The sequence below is a fragment of the Pygoscelis adeliae genome, unplaced genomic scaffold (assembly GCF_000699105.1).
Source record: "Pygoscelis adeliae isolate BGI_AS28 unplaced genomic scaffold, ASM69910v1 Scaffold302, whole genome shotgun sequence".
Classification (NCBI taxonomy): domain Eukaryota; kingdom Metazoa; phylum Chordata; class Aves; order Sphenisciformes; family Spheniscidae; genus Pygoscelis; species Pygoscelis adeliae.
The window spans coordinates 1,394,363-1,417,594 of NW_008824372.1; the positions used below are offsets into that span (position 1 = coordinate 1,394,363).

At 39.5% G+C, this 23,232-nt stretch overlaps 1 protein-coding gene across 1 annotated transcript; it reads left to right on the top strand.

Moving 5' to 3' along the window:
• The first annotated feature begins 2,107 nt into the window (after positions 1-2,107).
• Positions 2,108-20,018, top strand: IRAK2 (interleukin-1 receptor-associated kinase 2). Its single transcript, XM_009320096.1, has 13 exons — positions 2,108-2,246; positions 3,971-4,150; positions 10,295-10,463; positions 11,171-11,285; positions 13,220-13,414; positions 13,857-13,921; positions 14,398-14,512; positions 15,258-15,367; positions 15,753-15,948; positions 16,649-16,711; positions 17,745-17,945; positions 18,111-18,627; positions 19,004-20,018. Exons 1-13 carry the CDS (start codon positions 2,108-2,110, stop codon positions 19,120-19,122), a joined length of 2,184 nt encoding a protein of 727 aa, XP_009318371.1. The 3' UTR covers positions 19,123-20,018.
• Positions 20,019-23,232: the final 3,214 nt, after the last annotated feature.

Genomic DNA, 23,232 nt, shown 5'->3' on the forward strand with positions numbered 1-23,232 from the left:
TGCTGGGTGCGGCGCGGTGGGAACGTGCTGCTGCAGGAAGTGGCGGGTCACAGCTGGCGGTGAAAAACACTAGAGAAATAACAAATTATTCTGACATTTGTTTAGTGTCCAAGGGCTCAAGGAGAGCACGCAGCAGTACAGAGTCCTGCCTAATACCTCATTCTTTGAAAGTGAAGGCTAAACAACAGGAATATATAGGATCATTCTAGTCTCCGTTTGAAAAAGTAAATTTCAGTTCCCTTGTAAAACCTTTTATTACATACAATATTTAGTGCGAGACTGAAGCCGTACGCACAGTTAGATGCATTCTTTCCCCTCGTTTTCCCATGAGGCAAATAGTCCAAAAGGTTTCAGGTTTTTTTCCAGTACCCAAGGGAAAGAAGTGTCCTTTCTTCCTGCTTATCCAATTCTTTGCAACACAAATTTCAATCTCATCTTACGTGACTTTCAGAGATGCTCTGATCGTCTTCCCATGACAGAGAATCTAGGTATGTGTCAGAGGGACAGTAAGCGGGGAAAAGGGAGGGGGAAAAAACATAAATTTAACTATTATTGTTGAAATAGTACTACTGCTAAAGCAGTTAGGTCCCAAGGCAATCTTTGAATGGTGATATTTTAAATAATAATACACTTTGGATATTTTTGTTTAGGTTTTTTTCCTGTCTTTTGACCTTGTAGCTACATTAATATCACATTTTTCAGCTTTTCCTTGCCGTAGTGGGGGTAGAGAAATTCATTGTTACTTTTAATGGTACTTGAAAGGTTCATGCTTTCAGAGGCAAGAAGTAACTGCCAAAGTTTGAAAGTTTGATACTGAAAACAAGTCAGCTGTACTGTAAAATATATGCAGATTATAAAGAAATAGTAAATTAAAAGCTCTCAAAACTTACAGTACTGTTTGCAATTAATACAAAAGACCTAGGGCTAAATATGAACAAAAAGAAGAGAAAGAGGAATGGGTTACAATTATGTGTTGCAAACTGTCCCATGATGGCAGAGGTACAGCTATAAGGCTCTCCAAGTAGATCATTTTGCCAGAAATATTTGTAGCATGTACACTGGCAAATTAATTAATTACAAATTTTTAGCAAAAGCAAGTTAAATATGAAAAAAAAAAGGGGAAAGACTAAAAATTTAGAAAAATTGCTGACTTTAAGAACATATTTTAAACCTAATCCTTGATGAGCGAGACCTGGTCATATGACCACTTTTGATGTTTTTTTTTACTTCTCGCTCCCTGCATCTGCTACCATCCTACATATAATAAGTGAAATCCTATACACTGCAGTGATTGTAAAATCCTGGCAACAGTCAGACTGGCAGGAGGATCACTGCTCAGTATTAGCTGGCAGTGCTTTTTACTGCCCTCTTTGTTGGTACGCATTTCTTTCTTAGATACTGTGAGATCTTTGAAACTTTCTCAATCCCCAGTTGTACAGCACCCAACACAGTGGGGAGCATGGTTGGTGTAGCTCTTAGGGGGATCTACGTTTAAAAACACACACCCACCCCCATACCTATATGGGTGAACAAATCATTAGCTGGCTGCCCTGGAGACGTGGCCAAAGTCTGGGCTGAGCAGGCAAGCCGGCTCTGCCGGGCGCCGCTCCTGACCTACACACCTGACCTCACTTTATCTGTGCAGCTGTTGCACAGCCTGTCGGCAATACCAGCTGTGCATAACATGCAGGAAAGCGTCTTTCACCTCCATCACGTGAAACTTGTGATTTGGAAACCAGGCTGGAGCAATAAGCACACATGGAAAGGAAAATCTGACTTGCATTTGGGGCCGGGGCCTGACGTCAGCCAGAGCAGGAAGCAGTGAAGTGTGGTCTGACCCTGCCAAGAAACGCTTGCCTGTGTGACTTGGCTCTTCCTCCAGCAAAGAACAAGTCGGGCCGGGGTGGGGACAGGCTGTCAAGGCCAGCCCCTTCGAGAAGAGGAAGCTTTTGGAGAAAATCTACGCTCCACAGCACGCAGAGGAGGCAGAGACTGGTGAGCGTCACTGCCTGTAGCCATAGTCCTTGCCCTGGGCGTGCACCATGTGTAGCCGCTGCTGATGGCCGCAGTGGGGACAAAGGACTCTCCGGAGAGGGACTGCGAAGCAATGACCCTGCAGCAGCCACCCCTAGCCCCGAAAGGGGGCTCCCCCCTGGCTCTGTACATTCACAGCATGCCTGCCTGGGTGCTGGAGGATTTCTGCCAGAAGATGGACTGCCTGAGTGACTACGACTGGATGCGATTCGGTGAGAGGGGGGCAGCGGGGCAGGTGGGCTGGCGGCAGGGCTGGCTCTCCCCGAGCTGATGGGGTGGCGATGGGGGTACAGGGAGCGGCAGCACCTTTAGGACTTGTGGTCGAAGGCCGCGAGGTACGCAGCTGTCCCCAGGCAGGGCCTCTGGCCAAGTCGTTCCCCAGCGCGCAGACGAGCACATCCTGTAGACAGGGAATTCCCGTGCACCAGTCTGTTTTCGGGACCAAGCGAAACCTGATTAATAGGTGGAATTCCAGACTTCTGTGTTCCCTTGGTTTCGCCCTGGCAGCCAGGCTCCCTCCCCTCGCTCTCCTCTATCTTTTGCACTCCCCTCTCCGTTAACACTTTATCTTCTGCTACTTCTCACTGCTTGCCTGTTTTCACAACATTCCTCACATGTGCTTATATGTTCTATTTTTTTCTTTCTTCCTTCACTTCATGTATATTTCCTCATGCTTAATGCCCCTATTTTTCTCAGTCCTGGCCGTGTCCAGTTAATAAGTATGGAAAATGTAGTTCCTGAGTTTTTTATTCTTTTTTCTGTATCCCAGCCCAAACAATTCTAACCTGAATCTTTTCTTAGTTGGCCTACCTTCCTTTATTTAACATGATTTAATTTCATTCAAGACTTCACTGACTCTGCTGAGTAAACTCTTACTCCAGTTAAACTTGCTGACCTAGGGTGGGATTCATCTCCGCTATCTTCAGATGCATAAAACTGTATGTCTAATGTCCTTCTAAAGCCAGCTGAGGTGTGAACTGGGGAATCTTTGTTTCCACACACACACACCCCGACCCCCAAGCCTCCCTCCTTCAGGCTAAGCAAGAAGCACATCAGGTGCTGGTCAGCTGAGAGGGGCTGAGTCAGACAGGCACCTTTGGTGGGTATCTCCACCAGCCCCTGGAGACCACAAATGAGCACAGCTGAATTTACACAAAATCCCAGGATGGAGTGACAAGGTGACTGTGTGTCACAAACCGCTGTTTCAGCACAGTTCATCCTGGCTTCGCTCCCCGGACCCTCTGCCGTAAGGAGCTGGGGCTGCCGCCTCCCGTCCCACAGACAGAAGCACGCTTACGCTGTGGCCAGGTGCATCAGATTTAGTGGGAGCTAAATAAGGGGAGGGGGGTTACATGTCAGTAAGAGAGCTGAGAAGAGTACGGAGGGGGTTACCAGCATACTGTGTGCATTCAGGAATCAGGACAAATTATGTAGGGTCAGCTTTAGCACAGTATCTCCTGCTCTTCAAAATAGCTGCATTTCACTGATAGCTTTATCTGACATCCAGATGATTCAGCTACTATTTGGCTTATCATAATATTGGTATTTAGTAATGTAGACAGGCGTACAGTCTCACCATTGACTTCCGTTACCTATTTTGGGAGATCACACCAGGAATTTAATCTGAACTTATTTTGGTACAAAGTATTAAGGTGAAGGAAGATTATGGGGAAAATATGCTGAAAAGCGTGACTGGGTTTTCTTTTTGGGTCTCTGATATAACAACATTTTCTCCAGAATAGTCGAAGGAATAAAAGGAATATCTTACTTTAGGAACTGAATTTTCTTCAGGTCCACATAGCTAATTTATTGTGATCCTTCCTTTTAAAAGTGTGCAAATGAAAAAGCAAAGTGTGTATCGTATCTTAGCTTTCCCTGCTTGCACTTGCTTGTTTTTTCTACTTTTTAAACAGAAATATCCATTGTCTCCCACTAGCCTCCTATGTGATAACTGATCAAACAGAGCTACGGAAAATAAAGTGCATGGAGAAGACTGGCATCAGCATAACAAGAGAGCTCATGTGGTGGTGGGGAGTGAGGCTGGCGACAGTGCAGCAGCTCCTGGACTTGCTGCAAGGACTGCAGCTCTACCGAGCGGCTCAAGTCATTCTGGACTGTGAGTAGCTGCCCCTTCCTCCCGCGGGGAGTCTGTGCTGCTTCTTAGAGCACCTAGATCCAATACAGTAAATCTGTCTTGCGAGCTGAAGAAATTTTTTGCTGGGAGTCTCATGCTCAAATTCTAAAATTTCTCCACTGATTGTGATTTTCTACTCTCCCAAATAAAATTTGTGGTGGGAAAGGAAGAGGTGACATAGAGGAGGAATCACTGGTCCCTCTAGTTCATCATCCCACCTTTGTAGTGGCCATTTTAGATGCTTCGGGAGGTGCCAAAGAGAGATTGGCTGTGCTCTGAAGCAGAGGTGGTACTTTCATGCATCAGATAGGTTTCAAAACAGAGTTTAATCATGAATGTTTTAATTTTTCATACATTCTTGTTTCTCAGTGAAATTTTGTCATCATACTCTAATTGTCAACAAACTAAGAGTAGAAAAACATATGATCAGTTTTGCCTACGCAGCCTGCTTTCCTGCGCCATAAGAAAAAGGTTATGAAAAGGAGAAATGGTTTATTGATTACACACATTACTATTTCTTTATCTCACTTCATATTTTCTCTATTCCTATCATATGTTCTCCTCAATCCCTCCATAAATTAAACAACTGTAGTCTTTTCTAACTCTTTGCATGCTATTCTCACCTATCTCCAGTTTGCTCTATTTCAGATCTATCTTTTTGAGGTAGGATGATTAGAGTTTGAACTCAGTGTGCCAAGTTAAGGTAAACAATTGCCATATAGAAATCACAATAGTTTTAAATATAATTTTCCTTTCCATTTTTCTCCATTGAAAATTATGTTTAAATTGCAGCTGTCCATTTTTGTAAGCCAAACTGTACCGTAGTCCAGTTCTACCACGAAATCTGTTGAACCCTGGACAACATACTGTCTTTCTGTATTGAGTTGCCCCAAAAAGTTGGGAGTGGACCACATTCCCCTTTTCACACATATTCCCACCCAAAATCTACTTTCTGGAAATCAGATGTTTGTATGAATTTTGCCAGTTCTCCATAGAGAATTACTAGAAAGAAAAATTACAGATTTTTGTTATGTGGCCAAAAATGCTTAGAGACCTACTATCCGGGTGCCTATGGGAAACGCTCAAAGCTTATGAGGGCGTATGCTTCCACAGGTGGAAAATGTGCGGGAGCACCACCTGCTTTTCACATTCTGTGACAGGGAAGCTGTCAGCAGCGGGGGTGGTTTTGAGTTACATCATGAGCGGCTGTTGCGAAACAGCAGCCTGCTTCCACAGGGCAGGGCCGCCAGCAGCCAGAGCTGCAGCTGGCATTCGCTGCACAGCAGCTAGAGTAATTTCTCATGGAAAGTCCAATAATGCATCATGCGTTTCTTGCCACAGCATTTCTTTGTGTAGCACTGCTGGTTTTCTGTAGTTTCCTGGCATTAGCATGACTTTTAACCTTCATTTTGGTATGGCAGAAAAAAATCTTTTAACAATGGTATTCTACATTTCTATTTTCTTTTTTTTTTAAAAGAGACTATTAAGTACTACGGCGCAAGCAACCTTCAAGCAAATTCTGTCTTAGTACATCAAATACAACCACCACAGACCCCAACGAGAGCATTGCTCAGTTAATATAACTAATTTTGGCATGCAGCCTTTTGATTCAGCAGATCCACTTTCTGACTGAATTCAGCCACAGCATTCAGCTTAGGAGACTCTAACAATTCTTACTCCTCATTCCTCAGCAAAGCAAACCAAGCTACAGGAAAGTGAACTCGAATCTGTTTTAATTTGTATATCAGTACAGTTTTAATTTGTATATCAGTAATATCCAATCGTTAATTTAGTCACAGTGACTGTGACTTTGAGGTTCCAGTCTGAGTGGACAGGACTGAAAACAAAACCTTGATTTTTATTTTTTTTTTTATAATTATACATTGAATAAATCTGATCTAGATATCACCAATGCAATAAGCCTGGCTCCCTGATAATGGTATTTTTATGGATACTCTGGAGTAGAGGGGTGACTTCCATGATGTGATGACACTTCTGCTCTGTGCCTGTTCAGTATTTAACTCAGTTGATTCCTAGTCCATAAAGAGAGTTTCTGGGTGCTCTTATATAACACAGTATATAACCTACCACACCTTAAACTCTTAATTAGTTACAGTCCTTGCCTTCTTTCCCTGCCAGAGTGCATTCTGGGGCCCACCTTTGTTTACGGCTGGCTTATTTCAGTGTATTCCTTTACAGAGGTCACTGACATTTCTGTAATCCCACTTTATACATTGTGATTTAATAAAAAAAAAAACTGTATTCTCCTTCCAAGAAACATAAAAACTGAAATTGAAAAGTTACTGAATGTTTTTACCACTACATAATAGCAGCCACAATTTTCAACGTAATTTTTATCTGTCATGGAAAAGGCTGGCTTTGTTCAGTTAAGTATGATGCCTTTTCTTTCCCATGTGGGTTAATTTTGCCATTTTTGCAAAAAATGAGTTCAAAGAGCTTAGAAAAATTACTTGTTATAACAACTGAGATGCTGCTGCTTTTACCCCAAAGGAGAGGGTTTCCTCTTCTCTTACAGGCCTTTAAAACAAGACCATGAGTAGATTTCAAACTGAGATTAGTTCAGCACGTTGCGGTGGTGAATAACTCCAAGTGAAGCTTTGTGTATTTAATTTCAGAGAGCTATTGCTTGCAAACCACAACATTGTTGGATTCAATCTGATGTATAGCACATTCAGTAAAACAACCCCCTGGAAACCCAGAGGCCGCCCAGAAGATCTCTGAGCATTAGGCCTGGTCCTGTGTGCAAAGGCCAGGATATGGCACTGGATCAAATCCTGAGAGGCAGCATTTTAAAGCCCCTGACAAGATTGCTTACACAAGAAGCAAGTAAGATTTGTCTGTCTGATTATGTAAAATGCAAACAATTGGGCTTCCAATCCAAGAGCAGCTTCCAGCAACATTGCCATTAAAAATAAAGATACAACACAGACGAAAATAATCATCATCACTGCACAGAAACATTCATCATCATCCTGTTTGTCTGGTTTACTTTTAAGTGGTATGTCAGTATCACTGTAGCTTGCGCAATATGCACCCGACTTCAGCCTCTGGTGTAAGAGGGGATTACCTGCTTTCTCTTGTGCTTCTGTGATTTCCCTTTTTCTTTTTTTTTTTTAACTTTCTCAAAAACATTTCTGAGACTTTTTGGACTTCACTTGCCACAAGCTGCAAAAACTGAGGGTTTTCCCCCTGTTAAAAATAAAACCCGATCAACTTCCTCCAGGCTGGAGGAGTACACTTTGTGATTTCTAAGGAAAAGCTTGGTTTCTAAAAATTGTAGTTGGCTGATGCAAGTAAACAGGGGTCTTTATAATGATTTCTGCGGGCTAGATAGTAAATAGGGAAAGTAAGTATTAAGAGGTCATGGCAAGAAATGGACATAGGCAATTCAGCTCATTAAGACACTGAACTGATGTAATAGATCTAACATACCTTTGTTTCTCTGATTTCCTTTGTGACAATGGGTGAGCTACAATATTGGACTGTTCCATGAAGGGCTTCATAAGGAGTTAGAAGTGATTTTGGTTTTGACTCTGCATTCTGTAAAGCAATATGAAGGCCAGATAAAGAGAGTTTAAAAGAGGATGGATGAGACAAATCCTGTGGAGTGATCAATTTTTAGTTATGTTTCTGGATGATCAATATTAATTTTTGTCCCAGATCACTTCAAATGTATAAATTGCAAAACTACAATGAAATGATCTTTTTAAAAAGCTTCTTATAGTTGTCTTTTATATTGAAGTCCATAGCAAAACTTCATATTAATTTAAGTGGCAGGAAGTCTGGATTATTTTGTTGTTCTGCCATGTGGAAGTAGTTACTTTTTTCTGAAATTAACCCAATACGGGCATTCCACTGTGTGCTCAGTCATAAGCAGAAGTGATTTCTAGCAGGATCTTTTTAGGTTTACATAAATCCTTGAAGTCTTTACCCTCTATTTCTCTTTTTTTATCTGTATCTGAATATGCTTCCTCAGGTGATTCCTCTTGGGCAGATATGGAGAATACATTGCTTGTTCTATTGGGCACTTCAGAAAACTAAGTGGTCCTAACATCACCATAATTCTATTCGTTCTGACTTAAAGGAATCAGACACAACACACAGGTAGATGTTTTGCTGGCAGATTACCTCCAGGCGAGTTCTACCTCCCTTCAACAATTTCTTGCACTACTCTAGTCCCACTTCTGAATGTCCATAAGAATATTTTTTTCTTATGTCAGTTCTTTAGCTTCAGTGGTGACCTGTTTGTCTGATGTGCAGGAAGTTGCAAAATTCATGAAAAACCCTGAAAAATAGGTTGAAAGAGGGAAGTGATTCTAATTTTAGAAACTTCTACGTTAAAGTACAGGAGGAAAAAGTCAACAACTGCAGAATACAGGGACTGTCAGTTTTGACTAAAGGCCTGCAGACTGTTCGATAGCTAATTTCAAAAACCCGTAAAATTTGGGATTTTGTAGCATTCTGACACAGTAATAAAGAAACATACCTGATTTTTCTGAGTTTTCATTTTAAGATCTAGTTTCATTCAAACCTGCATTCATAGATGACATTGAAGAAAGTGGATACAAACCCCAAACAGAGGTCAAAGGAAAAAATTTGCCTGACGTGAACATGCCCCCTTCTACCATTACTGCTTTTCATATACGCCTACTCTTCAAACCTTAGTACGCTGAAACTGTCATAGCTTGTCTTCTCTTAAACAGTTCTACTGAATCTTGGTTTATTATAAGTAGCACAGATTATAAATGAAACATACCACTTCCTGCTTGTTTCAGATACTCTCAATGCTTTGTTTGTACAAAAAAAATAACACACAGCTATTATCTGATTCCAAATGCAAATAGAGGCCTGTGGCTTTTGATTCCAAGATCACCACCATGCTTAAGATACAAAGCTGATAAAACAGCGTGACAAAAACCCCTTGTATTAATACTTGTGCTTATTTTCTTTTATATAAAAATAAAACATTAATTTTGATTTTTAAGAAAATGCTAAATGTATTGCTGAGAAAGGTGCCAGGTAGAAACAAAAGTTTAGAACTACAACCAGGAAAATGTTGTTATCAGGCAGTAGAAAGTCCTTATATCACCCCCGGTGCACACTGGGCATTTCCAAGCTCCTTTTCAACATCAGTTTTAAACGTATTCACAGATAAGAATTCAGCTGCTTCTTCAGGAGATTTTGAGAGCCTTGTATATCACAGAATCTTGAATTTTTTTTACTTTATTTTTTCCCATCCTAACTGTAGCCTAATCTAATTTTAATAATTCCCTCTAAGATGTACATACTTTTCAAGTCCCTGTACGCTGAAAGCATTTTTGTACTTCTTTTAACCAGACTTCAAGTTGCTTTTTCAGGCCTGATTCTGAGATTTTGCCAAGCTGTATACAACATAGAATCTTTTAGAGCTGTAGTGAATCAATAATTTGGCCTTTAACTTTTCCTTATATATCAGTAAGTAAGTATATATGTAAGTAAGTCTTGACCTTTGCCCATTTTTATGTTTTCCCTAGATTGTCTCCAGTTTGGTTTTTTCTGTTCATAAGTAAAAGTAGGATTCCTTATTGCAAATAGTTCTATGTAAGAAAGTGTTTTCTGGGAATGAGCATGGTCATGACACTAAAACCACACAACTGAAAATAGTCCTAAAATATTTAGCGGACTAAAACCAATACAATTCTGTCAAACTTCCTCTCAGTCCCATGACAATTAAAAGAACTAGATGCCTTCTTTAGGCTGGGAGATATTTGTGATTTGAGATCATTGGCTGAAGGATGCTACATAGAAAATGACAAAATAAATATACTATAATTGCTAATTTCTTATTGTAAGAGGCTATCTATCTTTTGCATAGTCATCACTGGTATTTGTTTGAAGATATCACTTCTTATTCATTCTCAGTAGTAGTTAATGTCATGAATGTGGTCTGAATTTAAATACCAATAGTATTCCAGCAATTTAACATTAAATTGCTTGAATGCTCATTTTAATGTTCATGTTAATTTACAGTCTGTTTTCCTGACTAGGGTTATTTCCTGATAACTGATTAGAGTCAGACTCTATTTTCCCTGGTAATCTTCATCTTTCCTTTGTTCTCTTTTGAAGGGACATCAGCCTCTAATATTACCAACTCTGAAAAAGAACAGCTGGTAGAGCCACAGAAACAGGAGAACATATCTTTAACTCCCACAGAAAACAAAAATAGAGAGAGAGAAAATGAGATAAGCCTGTTGCCATCACCAGTCTCTTCACATCTGGGAGTATCACCAGCAGGTAGTAAGTAGAGTACTAGATTCTGAATTTGCTCTAACATTGAAATGACCATATAGACAAGACTGCATTCCATTCACTTTCAGTACGGTATAATGAATATATTGCTCTTCAAAATGGTCACATACGAATATTTGCCTTTTTCCTAGCACTGTTGTCTCCTGAGCTTTTTATTCCTAACTTTAGCACACGGCCTCCTGTTCCTCCTTCCTATAGCTCTCTTGGCCTTGAGAGATGCTGGCTATATCTATCCTGTGGGATCTCAAGACATTTCCCAGGTCTCTGTGAACACCCTGGTCCCATCCTCGCTCCATACTAAGACTAGATCAGTGCATATATGTCCTGCCCCATGTCCCTCTCTCCATGCAAAATAAATCTAGGCCAGAAGAGAGCCATGCACGGGTCAGCAGGCCCCTCTGCCTGGAAAAGGGAGGGAGCAGAACCACAGGACATACTGAGGAGAGCGTCTGACCAACAGTATAGACGTAGGGAGCTCTATGTCCCCGAGCCAGGACTAGAGAGCTCTGCGTAGTCATCTTGCAAAGAGGAACCAGGAAAATAGCCCCCTGTCTTCACACAGTATTTCACATTTTGACAGCTTGTCACAGATTATCCCTGGTTAGGAAATTCAACAAAATACCCCAGACCTTCATGATTAGTCACAGTCTGTGGTATTATAAAAATAAGGTGTATTTTCAATGCTTTTATTTCAATTTCAGGTGCTGTTTCTGAAGGAGCCTTGTATTCACTCCCTTCTCCACCACCTCCCCCAAGAGACCTTTTGAAATCCTTACAGTCAAATCCTTCTGTCTCATCAAGTGTGAAGGTAAATCCCTTTAGTACTCATTGATCGTAACAATGAAAATTGTCTTTATGACATTCTGTGTTTTTTCAATTAAAGTTTATCCCTCTACTTGTATAAAATATAGATCTAGTGAAAAAGTGGGGCTTGATTACAATTTGTTTGGACTGAATATAATACTAATGCTTCACTGAGATGATTACTTAGACTTTACATCACTTTTTTTGGCCAGTGAAGGACAAGTGAGGGAAAAAATTAACAATATTGCATACTGCATAGCTCAGCATGTATAACATGCCTGCAAATAGCAATTAATTTTGAAGGAATTTCCAGTATAGATTTTACAGAGGGCTTAACATTTCTGGTGTGATCGCAGGACAGTGCAATAAATACCACTGACTAGTCAGAATGGCATACTTCTTTTAGTTTAATTTTATACTTAAAATGTGGTTTCTGCTCAAAACTGGGCTAGTATCAAATTTAAGTCGGTTGCCCAGAGCTTTGTGTAGCTGACAATTGAAAATCTCCAAGGATGGAACCTCCATCACCTCTCTGAGCCCCTGTTCCGGTGCTTAACCATCTCACTGTGAAAAGTTTTTCTCATGTTCCTAATGATTTCAGCACACAGTCTCCTGTTCCTTCCTCCCTATAGCTCTCTTGTCTTTGAGTCCGTCTAGCTAGATCTGTCCTGTGCATTCTCAGTGTTTCCCAGATCCACATGCAGACTCTAGTCCCATCATGGTTCTGTCTTGGCCTGTTGTGGTTTAACCCGGCAGGCAGCTAAACACCACACAGCCGTTCGCTCACTCCACCCACCTCCCCAGTGGACAAAATAAGTGATGCACAATGCAATTGCTCGCCACCCGCCGACTGATGCCCAGCCAGTCCCCGAGCAGCGGTCACCGCCCCCCAGCCAACTCCCCCCAGTTTCTATACTGAGCATGATGTCACATGGTATGGAATATCCCTTTGGCCAGTTTGGGTCAGCTGTCCTGGCTGTGCCCCCTCCCAGCTTCTCGCTGGCAGGGCACGGGAAGCTGAAAAGTCCTTGACTAGTGTAAGCACTGCTCAGCAACAACTAAAACATCAGTTTATCAACTGTGTGTTATCAGTGATAACACTGTGATAACAGTGCGTTATCAACATTATTCTCACGCTAAATCCAAAACACAGCACTGTACCAGCTACTGGGAAGAAAATTAACTCTATCCCAGCTGAAACCAGGACACCTGTTTTCTTTAGTTCATTTTGTTCAAGTTTTTTTAAAGAAGATCGTGTTTTAAGACTTTAAACTCTTCCAAAATAACATGGTTCAAGAGTACCAGCCAGAAGAGAAGATTGCTATAAAGGATGCAGTAGTTTCAGAGTTTCTTGAGAGGGAGTTAATGTTTTGTTTTCTCAAGTCTGGAGAACATTAAGGTTGTGAAAGCTGCATGATTAGGCTATACCGGAGCTGTGATAACAATTGGCATTAGGACTTGCCACACTGGAAGCAACAAATTACTGTGCAGGCAACACCAGATGCTTCAGAAGTAGACATGAAGTTCCTACCAGAACCTAAATACATTATGAGGGACCTTACTTTCTGATCCAACTGTTTCTTCATATATGCCCCAGCCATAAAGATTAATTATTTTTTGTAACTTAAACTAACATCACTTCAAATAAATATATGGACTTTTAAACAAAACTAAGCCTGTTTTCTGGGAAAGGTGGAAATGCACATTGGTAACTGTTTTCAAGTCTCTTCTACTATGCAAAATTTTTACATCAGCAAAACACATCAAGACAGGTATTACAGAGGGAAACCCTAATGAGTGATTGCACAGTACCTTTCACAGTTTCTTTCAACAATCAGTGATTGCTTAAATCATGGAAAAGAAAACATGACACCTGAAAGAAGGAAAAAGGCATATGAATTTTCATGAGATAAACTTGTTTCTTGTACAAATGTGTAGCCTTGCAGCTCTTCTACTCCTCGGCAGGAGACAATGACTGATCTCCCCAGCGGGAGTCTTTTGTGGAGCCAGAGGGAAGTTACTAATGCCACAAATGGTTTCAGTGACAAGAACAGAATTTGTGAAGGTACATTTGCAGATGTCTACAAAGGTCAGAGGAACAACATAGTGTATGTCATCAAAAGACTGAAAGAGGCAAGTACTCCACCTTTTCTTTTTCTTTGAAGGGGGTATGTTATTAGTATCTCTTGAACATTAGCAGTTGTTGTTTAATATTGTATGGGCAAGGAACCAGAACGGCTACACAAGAGGAGAGGTAAAAAGGAAATGATGTAAAGTAAGTAAACCTAGGTTCAGGAAACGCATGTGAGAGATACTTTACTCATGTGAGTAGTTTTATTAACTCTACCCATGGTAGCCTGCAAGGTAGCTGCCTGCATTGATGATTGGATCAGAGGTGTCTTTACACTGGTTTTTGTTCTAATTTTCAATTAATTGTTGCCTTTGACACAAAGTTGCCATCAGTGATACTTGCCTTTTTCTAAAGGAGTTTGTCATCTGGAGACTAAAAGATCTGTATAAATGCAACATCTTAATAATTACTATTGACATTCTATTGCATGTTTTCATTTTTCAGATGGAATGCACAAGCCCAAATTCCACCCAAAGATTCTTTCATACAGAAGTACAGATTTGCTTTCGGTAAGTGTTGGCTTTCAAATGCAGTCTGTGCATATCCTCCATGTGGCCTGTTGCCCATGTGTTTAGTTTAAGACTGATGTGTCTGTCTCCCTGGCACCGTGCTGGTCTGGGGACAGTGGGGTTACGCGCTGCCTTTGCAGGAGCCCTGGGGAGACAGCATGCCTCCTGGTGATGCTGCAGGTCCCTGCTGAGCAAACGCAGCCGCTCTGCCAGTCCTTGAGATGGTGAGGAAGCGGTGCCTTCTGGAGCTTTGTATCCCTCCTACTTGCTCAGAACAGGGCTGCGCTATAATGATCTCTCTCTTTGCTGCTAGGTTAGTTAGCCTTCTGCGGTCCTGCGCAGGGCCATTCTGTGCTTCCAGCTGCAGAACACAATTCCCAGTTGCCTTGAATTTAGGAATTTATTTCAGCTCAGGAATGTATTTTTCTGTGTTGCTCTTACTTCATTTGCAAATCATTGTTGATCTGTGCCTGCAGGTGTTGTCACGTCAACATTTTACAGCTGCTGGGTTTCTCAGTAGAAACTGGATTGCACTGTCTGGTATACCCATACATGCCTAACGGATCACTACAAAACAAACTTCAGTGTCAAGTAAGCAAATAATCTGGGTCTCTTATCTATCTGCGATTACAAGTCCTGTCCTGTTATTGTATGGAAAGCAATTCTATCTCTTTGAATTCTGAGCAACGGCCAAAAAAAAAAAAAAGTGCCCAAATATCTTGACTGCAAGTACTAGAAAGGCTGCAGCTCTTTTCCAGTTTTTCTACTGCAAAGCAGATCAGGTCAACAGGAAGTTCCTGCTGTGCAGCCTTTAGATTTTTAAAGTAATAAGGAATCTGCAAAATGCGTCTATTCATATTGTAATATTTCATTGGATTTGGGAATATGCTTCTGTATAATCCATCATCATATTCATTGGCATAATGTGCTATGAAGTTTTACAAGGGTTTAAGGGAGAACAGTTTGAGGTGTTCACACCTACTGAAAGAGCATTTGCAGAGGAGGACATAGGGCAGAGAAACATCAGAAAAGCAATCCATCAAAACCAGCGCTATGCCTCAGTAATGGCCAGTACTTGATGCTTTGGACAAGCGTGATCCTTGCTGTATCCTTATCTCACTGTGTCCTATGGCAGGCAAAATGTGCAGCACAATATGTAAGAATAGGTTCCTTCCTTGGCCTAGAAATCATCAATTTCTGCCTTGGACCAAACTTCTGATTTAGGTCAGCAGGAGTTTTGATTGGGACTAAAACCGAGTCTTTGGTTTTCAAAACTACAAATGTCTCACAGTTTTTTATTCTATAAAATACCATTTTTTTCCTCACTTCCTTGCAGGATGATTCTGCTCCACTGACTTGGGAGATGCGAATTAGCATTTCCACAGGACTCATCCGAGCTGTAGAGTATTTACATAATTTTGGAATTCTTCATGGGAATATCAAAAGGTGAGGGGTTTGGCATATCAGCACTTCCTTGGTCACCTGTTAATTCCAGGATTTCTTTAACAATAATGGCTGAAAGCTTATGCGATTTTGAAATCCATTTGCAGTATCTTTCTGCTATCTCTTGTTCTGTAGGGTGTTTACTGTTTTATGTTTACTCTGTCTCTCTTTTATAAATGATGGAAATATATTCTTTTGAAGTAATTTTTGGAGTGCTTGTTCTTTCCCCTCTCCCTTTCCACCGTTCTTTATCCTTTCATTCATACACAGCAGGCCAAATGCTGGAAACTTTCAGCGCTTAACTTTAAAAGTGTAAAACTGTAATTCTTTACCTCAAGTTAAAGTAATTACTTGATCAATATTGTTATTTGTCTTTCTTTATCACTAGCTCAAACGTCTTGTTGGATGAAAACTTTATACCAAAGCTTGGACATTCAGGTCTGCGATTGTATTCTGTTGATAAAAAGTCAGAATATGCTATGATGAAAACTAAAGTCTTACAAGCTTCTCTTACTTATCTGCCGGAAGATTTTATCAGACATGGGCAGTTAACAGAAAAAGTTGATATATTTGGCTGTGGTGTGGTACGTTGCCTTTTTCCCATTTTCTCTTGTATTCTTCGGTGCTTCTAGACAGGCAATTGGATATAAGAGCATGTGCCTCATACAGTTGTTTTGCCGGCAATTTCATATCATAGTTGCTGATTATATAATGTGTTGAAATCCTGTTTTTAATTATGTTCACACTCCAAATATACTTCAGTTTGTGGCAAAGTGAGGTGAATCTTTTGAACAACATAAAATTGTTTCTTGTTACAAAAAAATTATTACTGTGGATTGTTTTTAAAAAAAGAGTAGCAGAAAGACTGCAGTTAGGTTCTCAGAATTCTTGCAGATTTGCCACATGAAGTGCTACAAACATCACCTGTTAATTTGGAATTTCAGCTAAAATAATTGATAGTCTATGATGTCACCTGTCTCCAGGTGTTTCCATTTAAATAGGAAGTTACTCTGTTCAGTGTGATTTCTTATCTAGATTTAGAATGACTTTCTTCTCATCCTTTGTTTCAACAATATCTATTGTACCTAACTATAAAATTTGGACTTGGCTCTGGAGGTACAGTGTCATAAAGATTGCCCATATCTGGCATTGTTAAGCCATCTGAAGTAAAAATATAATTTCAAAATGCCCTGGCAGTTCAACATTTCTTTAGTTACAAAACTCATTTTTAAAAATAGAATTAATTCTGAACAAATTGTTTTATCTTTCAAATATACTTTCTAGATCTTAGCAGAGATACTGACAGGGATTAAAGCACTGGATGAAGGAAGACACCCTATTTATCTGGTAAGAAAAAGCAGGAATAATGAATACCAACATGAATGAATGGGGTTGCTTTCATAAAATGAATTTTCATTTTATATAAATACAGTTTGTTATTTGCAGTCTGCTATACACATCCTGAAGAAGGGATGTTTAAAAGCCATGTCCTGGTTCCATTAACATCAATAGCCTACCTGCCTTTAGATAGAAGCAGAATGCATATTCCCATTTCACATACCACACTCGTGAGTGCTGGCCCGATTATATTAGGAGATACTCCAGAATAATTGGTGTTTAAATACATGCTTATTTAAGAGACAAGGCTTTGTGCTGAAATGCTGCTGCATGTTTTATGTGCCAGAAAGAGGTATTATGAGCCAAACTGAATGGGGAAACCTGGGTAGGCGGTAACTGCAGTTGCTTATCATCATGTTTATCAGGCGTTTATGTATTGCACTAGTGGCTGGAATTGCCCAAGCTGTGATTAGAACTACACAAACTACTTTCACAAGCAACCAGAACTGGCCAGGCTCACTGAATGCCATTAACACCATCTTCATGTAAACAGACTCCACCTAAATTCCTTCTATGGGATATGCTCCTTCTGATTTGCTGTTGAGGGGAAAACGATAGTATTCTTACTTAATATTTCCAAGCAATTCAGCAATGTTCAAATAGGTTCAGAAAATAAATGATCCTAGGTTTCTGATTTCATTAACAAATGTTTGAAAAGTCCTGTGCAAGAATGCTGCTATATACAGTGTTGGTTATTTTTCATTCCTATAAATGGGCATAAGCCTAGAAGAGCTGGGTCTGCTTTACTGAATTTGACATTAGACACATGCAGAGAAAACCTTTGGCCTTTTCTCTCCTCTGAAAACAAACACTTCTGTCAGCTGCATGAATGGAGATTCTTAAAGCTTTTAGGTCTGTAAACCAGCCATTAAGGAGCAATAATAACAAATACATGGCAAGACTTACATTCTCAGTGATTCAGATAGAAATAAATGTTTGTGTTAATTTTGCCTTCACTAATGTATCTCTTTCCTTTGAACAGAAAGATATGATTGCTGATGAAATTCAAATAGCGAAAGAAAGCTCATACTCCAAAGGAAAAAATTTTGAAAAGCTAGCTGCCAAGGAAATATGCTGTAAATATCTTGACAGGAAAGCAGGACACTTGCTGGAAGACACTGCTATTGATTTTGCCTCAGCCATCTGCCTTTGTCTGAGAAAGAAGAATTCTAACATAGCAGAGGTAATATTTTAAATACAGGACCCAGATTTTAGTCTTCTTGACAGCAAGGTCTAAAGCTACAAAATTCATGCCTTACTTATTTTTGAGAGTGTTGACATAGGAGAATATGTGTAAGCAGGGGTACAGGAATTAGTCTGCATTCACAGATTTTGTTGTTAAAAACAGGTGCTTGAAATTATGGAAATAGCTGAAAATAAATTAAGAGAGCATTACATCTGTGGAGGCAGCACTTCTGGATTCTCCATGAACACTCCAGAAGAAACTGATGATGAGACAACTAGTCTCAGCATGGATGTGCCTTCTGTGGGGCAGAATAAAGAGGACAGCACACAGCCAGTGATCCTGACAAGTGCCAATCCATGCACACCTTTAATAGGAGTTGTGTCACCTGACATTTACTGCAGACAAATGTCAAGGGTCCCTTGTGAATCAGATGAATCAAGTAGTTTTATATGGAATCCTTCAGAAAGATCTACAGATGAGCTATCTAGCACCAGCTGTAACAATTCAGAAAATATGGCAGCCTCTGATTACAGGATCAAGCAGGAAAAACCTGCAAATGGACTCCAGAAAAGAAATGCGGCATGCACCAAAAGTGATGACGTCTTAGAAACAGCGCCTACTGCACAGAGCACCTTTCAACAAAGAAATGCAGACCTTGACTCTTCGTGTTCTTCACAAGGTAAATCTAGATAAATCTGAAGGGTGCATGCAGAACATTCAAAAGCATATGAACTTCAAGCTTTTGGCAAAACTGCCCATGCTCCTGTTATGATAACCGAAGTCTTTGTGAAAGTGCTCTAGTATTATAATAGTAGGGACAAATTACTCTCTTCTGCAGAATTGCTTACGTTCTTCTTCCCACTTCTAAACACATTTCAGTAAATCTTTTCTCCTTGGTTATGATTTTACCAATAAATCTACAAAATGTTTTCTGGTTTTCTATCAGATTTTTTTCCTAAGCCTGTTTTGTTTTGTTTTAAATTTAAAATTACCATCTATTCCTTAGACAATATATGGATTTTTTTCCTCAATATTTGGGCTTTTGTGTTTTTCAGCATTAGCCAGAGAGACATCTTGGAAAATAAAGATAAATGATCAAAAAAAGAAGCTCATGGAAAATATTTTGCTGTATGAAGAAGACAAATTAAACAGTTCTGAACTTTTTGAATCATAAATTGGATGGATTTATTAGCAGTGGCCAGCTCGAAAGAAGAAATAAGGACTGTCTCTTCATTAGAAGGATGGTAAAAGTCTGTCTTTCATGTAAGGTTAAGTAGCAGATTTGGATCAGAAACATTAGCCCTGACTGAAGAAAACAGAAGTGATCACACTGAGAAGAAACAGAAAATACCTGTTCTGAAGCCAATTAAAGCACAATGCCACTCTGTAAACAGAAATGCCTTCTTCCTTTTCATCTGCAATGTAAAAAGATATGGCAAACACAAACAATTGCCAAAATAATTTACGATTCTTTTGCAGTGTATTTCAGAAAGCATCTACATATAATGTATGTCTTACTAAAAAACACAGTCCTGGAAGTTATAGGGCAAGCACTGATCAGCAACCAGTTAGCAATACCCTTTATTGTTATCCCACTGTGTGTGAGCAGACAGAAATCTTCAGGGAGATTGGAGTAGGTTTCAGTTTTCAAAGGAATCTATCCTATTCCATATAATCTTAGTCCACATACTCAAAAACACTGCATTACCAGAGAGGGGAATTTTTACGCAAGTTCTCAGATGTATTCTACATGACTCAGTCTCAATTTGAATTGCACTGAACATAGTTGTAAGTAAATAATTTATGCCATGTTAGTCTACTCTATGAGCTGCTCTACTACATATCTACATATGACAACATTTGAAGTCTAACCTTTAAGCTTCGCTGTCAGGAGCTCTAAGACAGTGTTTAATACTTCATAAGAGTATTTCTGGAAGTTAATTTTTTCTAAGTGTCCTTTACATGTTGTTAAGGTTTCTCATTGTGTTTCACATGGTAACTGTTGTATATTTTGGATTAGGGACAAGATTTTAATTTAAAATATCTTTAATTTTGTTGTAGGTCCCTTGAAATTTTATTTGTTATATTTATTTTGGCAATGGGTTAAAGAATCGGTGAAAGATGAGCTGGTAAGTGGACCTGTTCATGGTGCCACGCTCACCGCATGTTCTCAGAGAGGAATCATTTTGTGTGTCTCTTGGCTTACCCAGCATTAGCAGCCTTGGGGTCAGCCTCAGTGATCATGCTTAAAAGTAAAAAATAGAAACTTGTATGCTGTCATATTTATTATCAAGTGAAAGCCCCCTTAAGAAAGTGCCACTTTTATTGTTACGACTATTTATTATTTGTAATATTGTTAGCATATTCCACTCTTGCGCAGTCTAAGGAAATACAGGTTTATTATAAACAAAAAGAACTATCAGAACATGTAGCTCAGCTTACAGACAGGTGACTGCTGCCCCCGTAGCATAGGTAATAGGGCCTGATGTATAGAAATGGTGAAAATTCACAATGGAGTTCAGGGAATATTAAAAAAAAAACAAACCAAATGTATATGTAATTCTTCTCATTAGAATTGTGTAATGGTATAGTTTTCCTAGCTTTACATGAAGGTCTCGAGTAAGGCCTCGTATCTTCTATATTTGTACAGTACCTAGTTCATTGTAGGTACTATTATGAGCAAGTAAAAGTATTTTAACTAAAGACCTGAGTATTAGAATAATCTACACATTATCAAATTGATTTCTACACTAAAAACTGGTAAAATTCCTTAATTGTAAGTGCCTTGGATACTGTTTATATATTTGCCAGTGTCAGGTTTTCTTTATTTTACCAGAATCAAACCAAGAAAACATTGATACTGACATGAGAAACATTGAGTATATTAACCAGTTATTGACCAATCTGAATTCTACATGAGATTTAATTGAGATACTTTATGGCACTGAAAACTTAACATTCATTGTTTTTCATGGGTGTATTTTTGGAGATCCATGGTAAATACCTTGGGTCTCCTCCAGGAAGAAATGCACATAGACACATTTTTTAAATTGAGAAACATAATTTAGACGCAGTTCTTTCACAAAAATGCTTTAAAGGTTTTGTTCTCTTATAGTCACAAAATTAAATTGTTATTCTTTGCCTTGTTCCATGTTAGTTTTAAAATACTCTGAGGTGATATACATTGTCTTGTAGAGTTACATAAGTATATAATGTAACATATATAAGATACTGCGTAGCCTTACAATAATGGTACTCTGTTAACGTAACTTGGCTGTTCAGTATAATGTATGTTTTAATCTCAACTTGGCAAATTTATACATTACATTTACTAACACCTTTGTGAATAAAAAAAATGAAAAAAAATCCTTACAGCCTGCTATTTCATGATCTATGGCACAGAAAAATGTGTCTCAATCCACCCTATTTAGGTAAATTTGTGTTCGTAGGGAAGCAGTTCAAGGTCTCTTTGCACACACTTAATCATTAGTAATTATTAGTACGAACATGTTTATTCAGTCTTCATTCACTGTTAAATAGCTGATTTTTTTTCCTTTGAGGTGTCCCTAGAGAAAAATTTCACTCTAAAATTAATAATTACAAGGATTACTGAGGTACAACTGACATTTATTGTTGTTTAGATGCACAATCTATAGTATTCTTTATCCTGAAGACATTGTAGCTCTTTGCCAAAAATGAAGGACAACTCTGCTTTTTTTTAATCCATGAACACTAGAATAAGGGCACAGAATATAAATTTAAAAAAAAATAGTTGTTATAGAAATATAGAACTGTGCAAGTAAAACTAATTTGGAGATTAGCACCTCCCGAAGGCGCTGTTGAAACCTAGAGGCTGAACATCATCCTATATTGTTGATTAATGGTAAGAATTATCAATTCATTGACACATTATTCTATTTTTTCTTGTATGTTTAATTTTAATAATGTGAATAAATACAAACATGGAAGCACTGTGTCTACTAGCAAAACTAAGAAGGCATTTAAATATGTAGAGGCTGAAGAAAGCTGCATTACACAGTTTTCGAGGTTACTAATTGCTATGTAACAAACTAGCAAATTTTTCTGTAACCATTGACTGCATCTTACGTATCCTTTGTACTAGAACATTTTTGTATCTAAAAATGAGATGTCCATGCTATAAAATATACAGCTTCTAACATGTGCTAGGTTTGTGGGGTTTTTTTTTTCAGGCAACAGTGAAATAGATGCATTTCCTAACATTTGATGAATTGTATTGCCCGGTGCTATTTCTTATACAGTTGCTGCTGTTTGTTAAAGTAAATGGTAAATTTCCCTAAATTGAAAGACTGGACAACACCTTCGAGTATTTCAGTAAAGTGTGTGTACAAGGACAACCCAACCACACATGACATTGATCTATATACATTATTAAGTAGAATCTTTTTGTGTTTACAACTTGAACTTGCAGTTTGAAAATTGAAAAAAGTATTTCAAGATATAATTCCTACAGGAGAATATTATCATTCAGAGAAAACAACTACAGTATTATCTATGCAAAGCTCTTTACTCTTTAGAAAACCTTAAGGTACTCACAGTGTACTTCTCATATGTTCACCCAGTGGTGAGTAACCCTAATCCTGACCTGCGCAAGAGGCTCATCAGAGCGGGAGAAAGGAGCTGTAGAGCCCCGCAGAAAAATCAGTGTTTGCATTTGTGGGAGGTTGCATTTGACAGGCTGGGAAAGGTGAAAAGCAAGCAGAAGAGAAAATGGCGTGACTGCATAGCTAAATCAATAATAACAATTCTCATTGATGACATGCTCATCCCCATGCACCAGCTTGCATACAATCAAATGTGTATTTCGTATTTTGTGTGCTGTTCTGCACAATGCCCTTGCCCAAACTGATGTCTTGCAGCTGCAGTAATCCATACAGTACAATCCATGTGACTTTCGCAGCATTCCCAAGTGATACAAATATCTTTTTTTCTCTCGTTAAGTCCTCTAATTAATAACGCCTGTCCTGCTGAGAAAAGGCTTGGTACAAAAGCCTACGGCAGCCCCCAAGCCGCTCCTCAAGCGCCTTCTCTGCGCTTCCCGCCCGCGGCAGAGGCTGGAGGCCGCGCCGTCACAGCTGCGGGCCGGGCTCCTCAGAGGGCCGAGCCCAGAGCCCGCGGGTGCCCCGGGTCCCGTAGCCCGCCCCACAGCGTATTGCTGCCCGTGCTGTTACCACTGACCCTTTCCTGCGGAGCGGTCCGAGCGCGGCGCAAACGGGCTCCGCTGCAGCCGGCCCGGGGCCGGCGT

Excerpts from the sequence above, each read along its gene's own strand:
- IRAK2 (XM_009320096.1), top strand. The coding sequence starts at position 2,108 with ATGACCCTGCAGCAGCCACCCCTAGCCCCGAAAGGGGGCTCCCCCCTG. Across the intron at positions 10,464-11,170 it reads CTGGGAGTATCACCAGCAGG|AATTTCAGGTGCTGTTTCTG; the intron begins TAGTAAGTAGAG and ends TGCTTTTATTTC. Across the intron at positions 18,628-19,003 it reads CTCTTCGTGTTCTTCACAAG|CATTAGCCAGAGAGACATCT; the intron begins GTAAATCTAGAT and ends TGTGTTTTTCAG.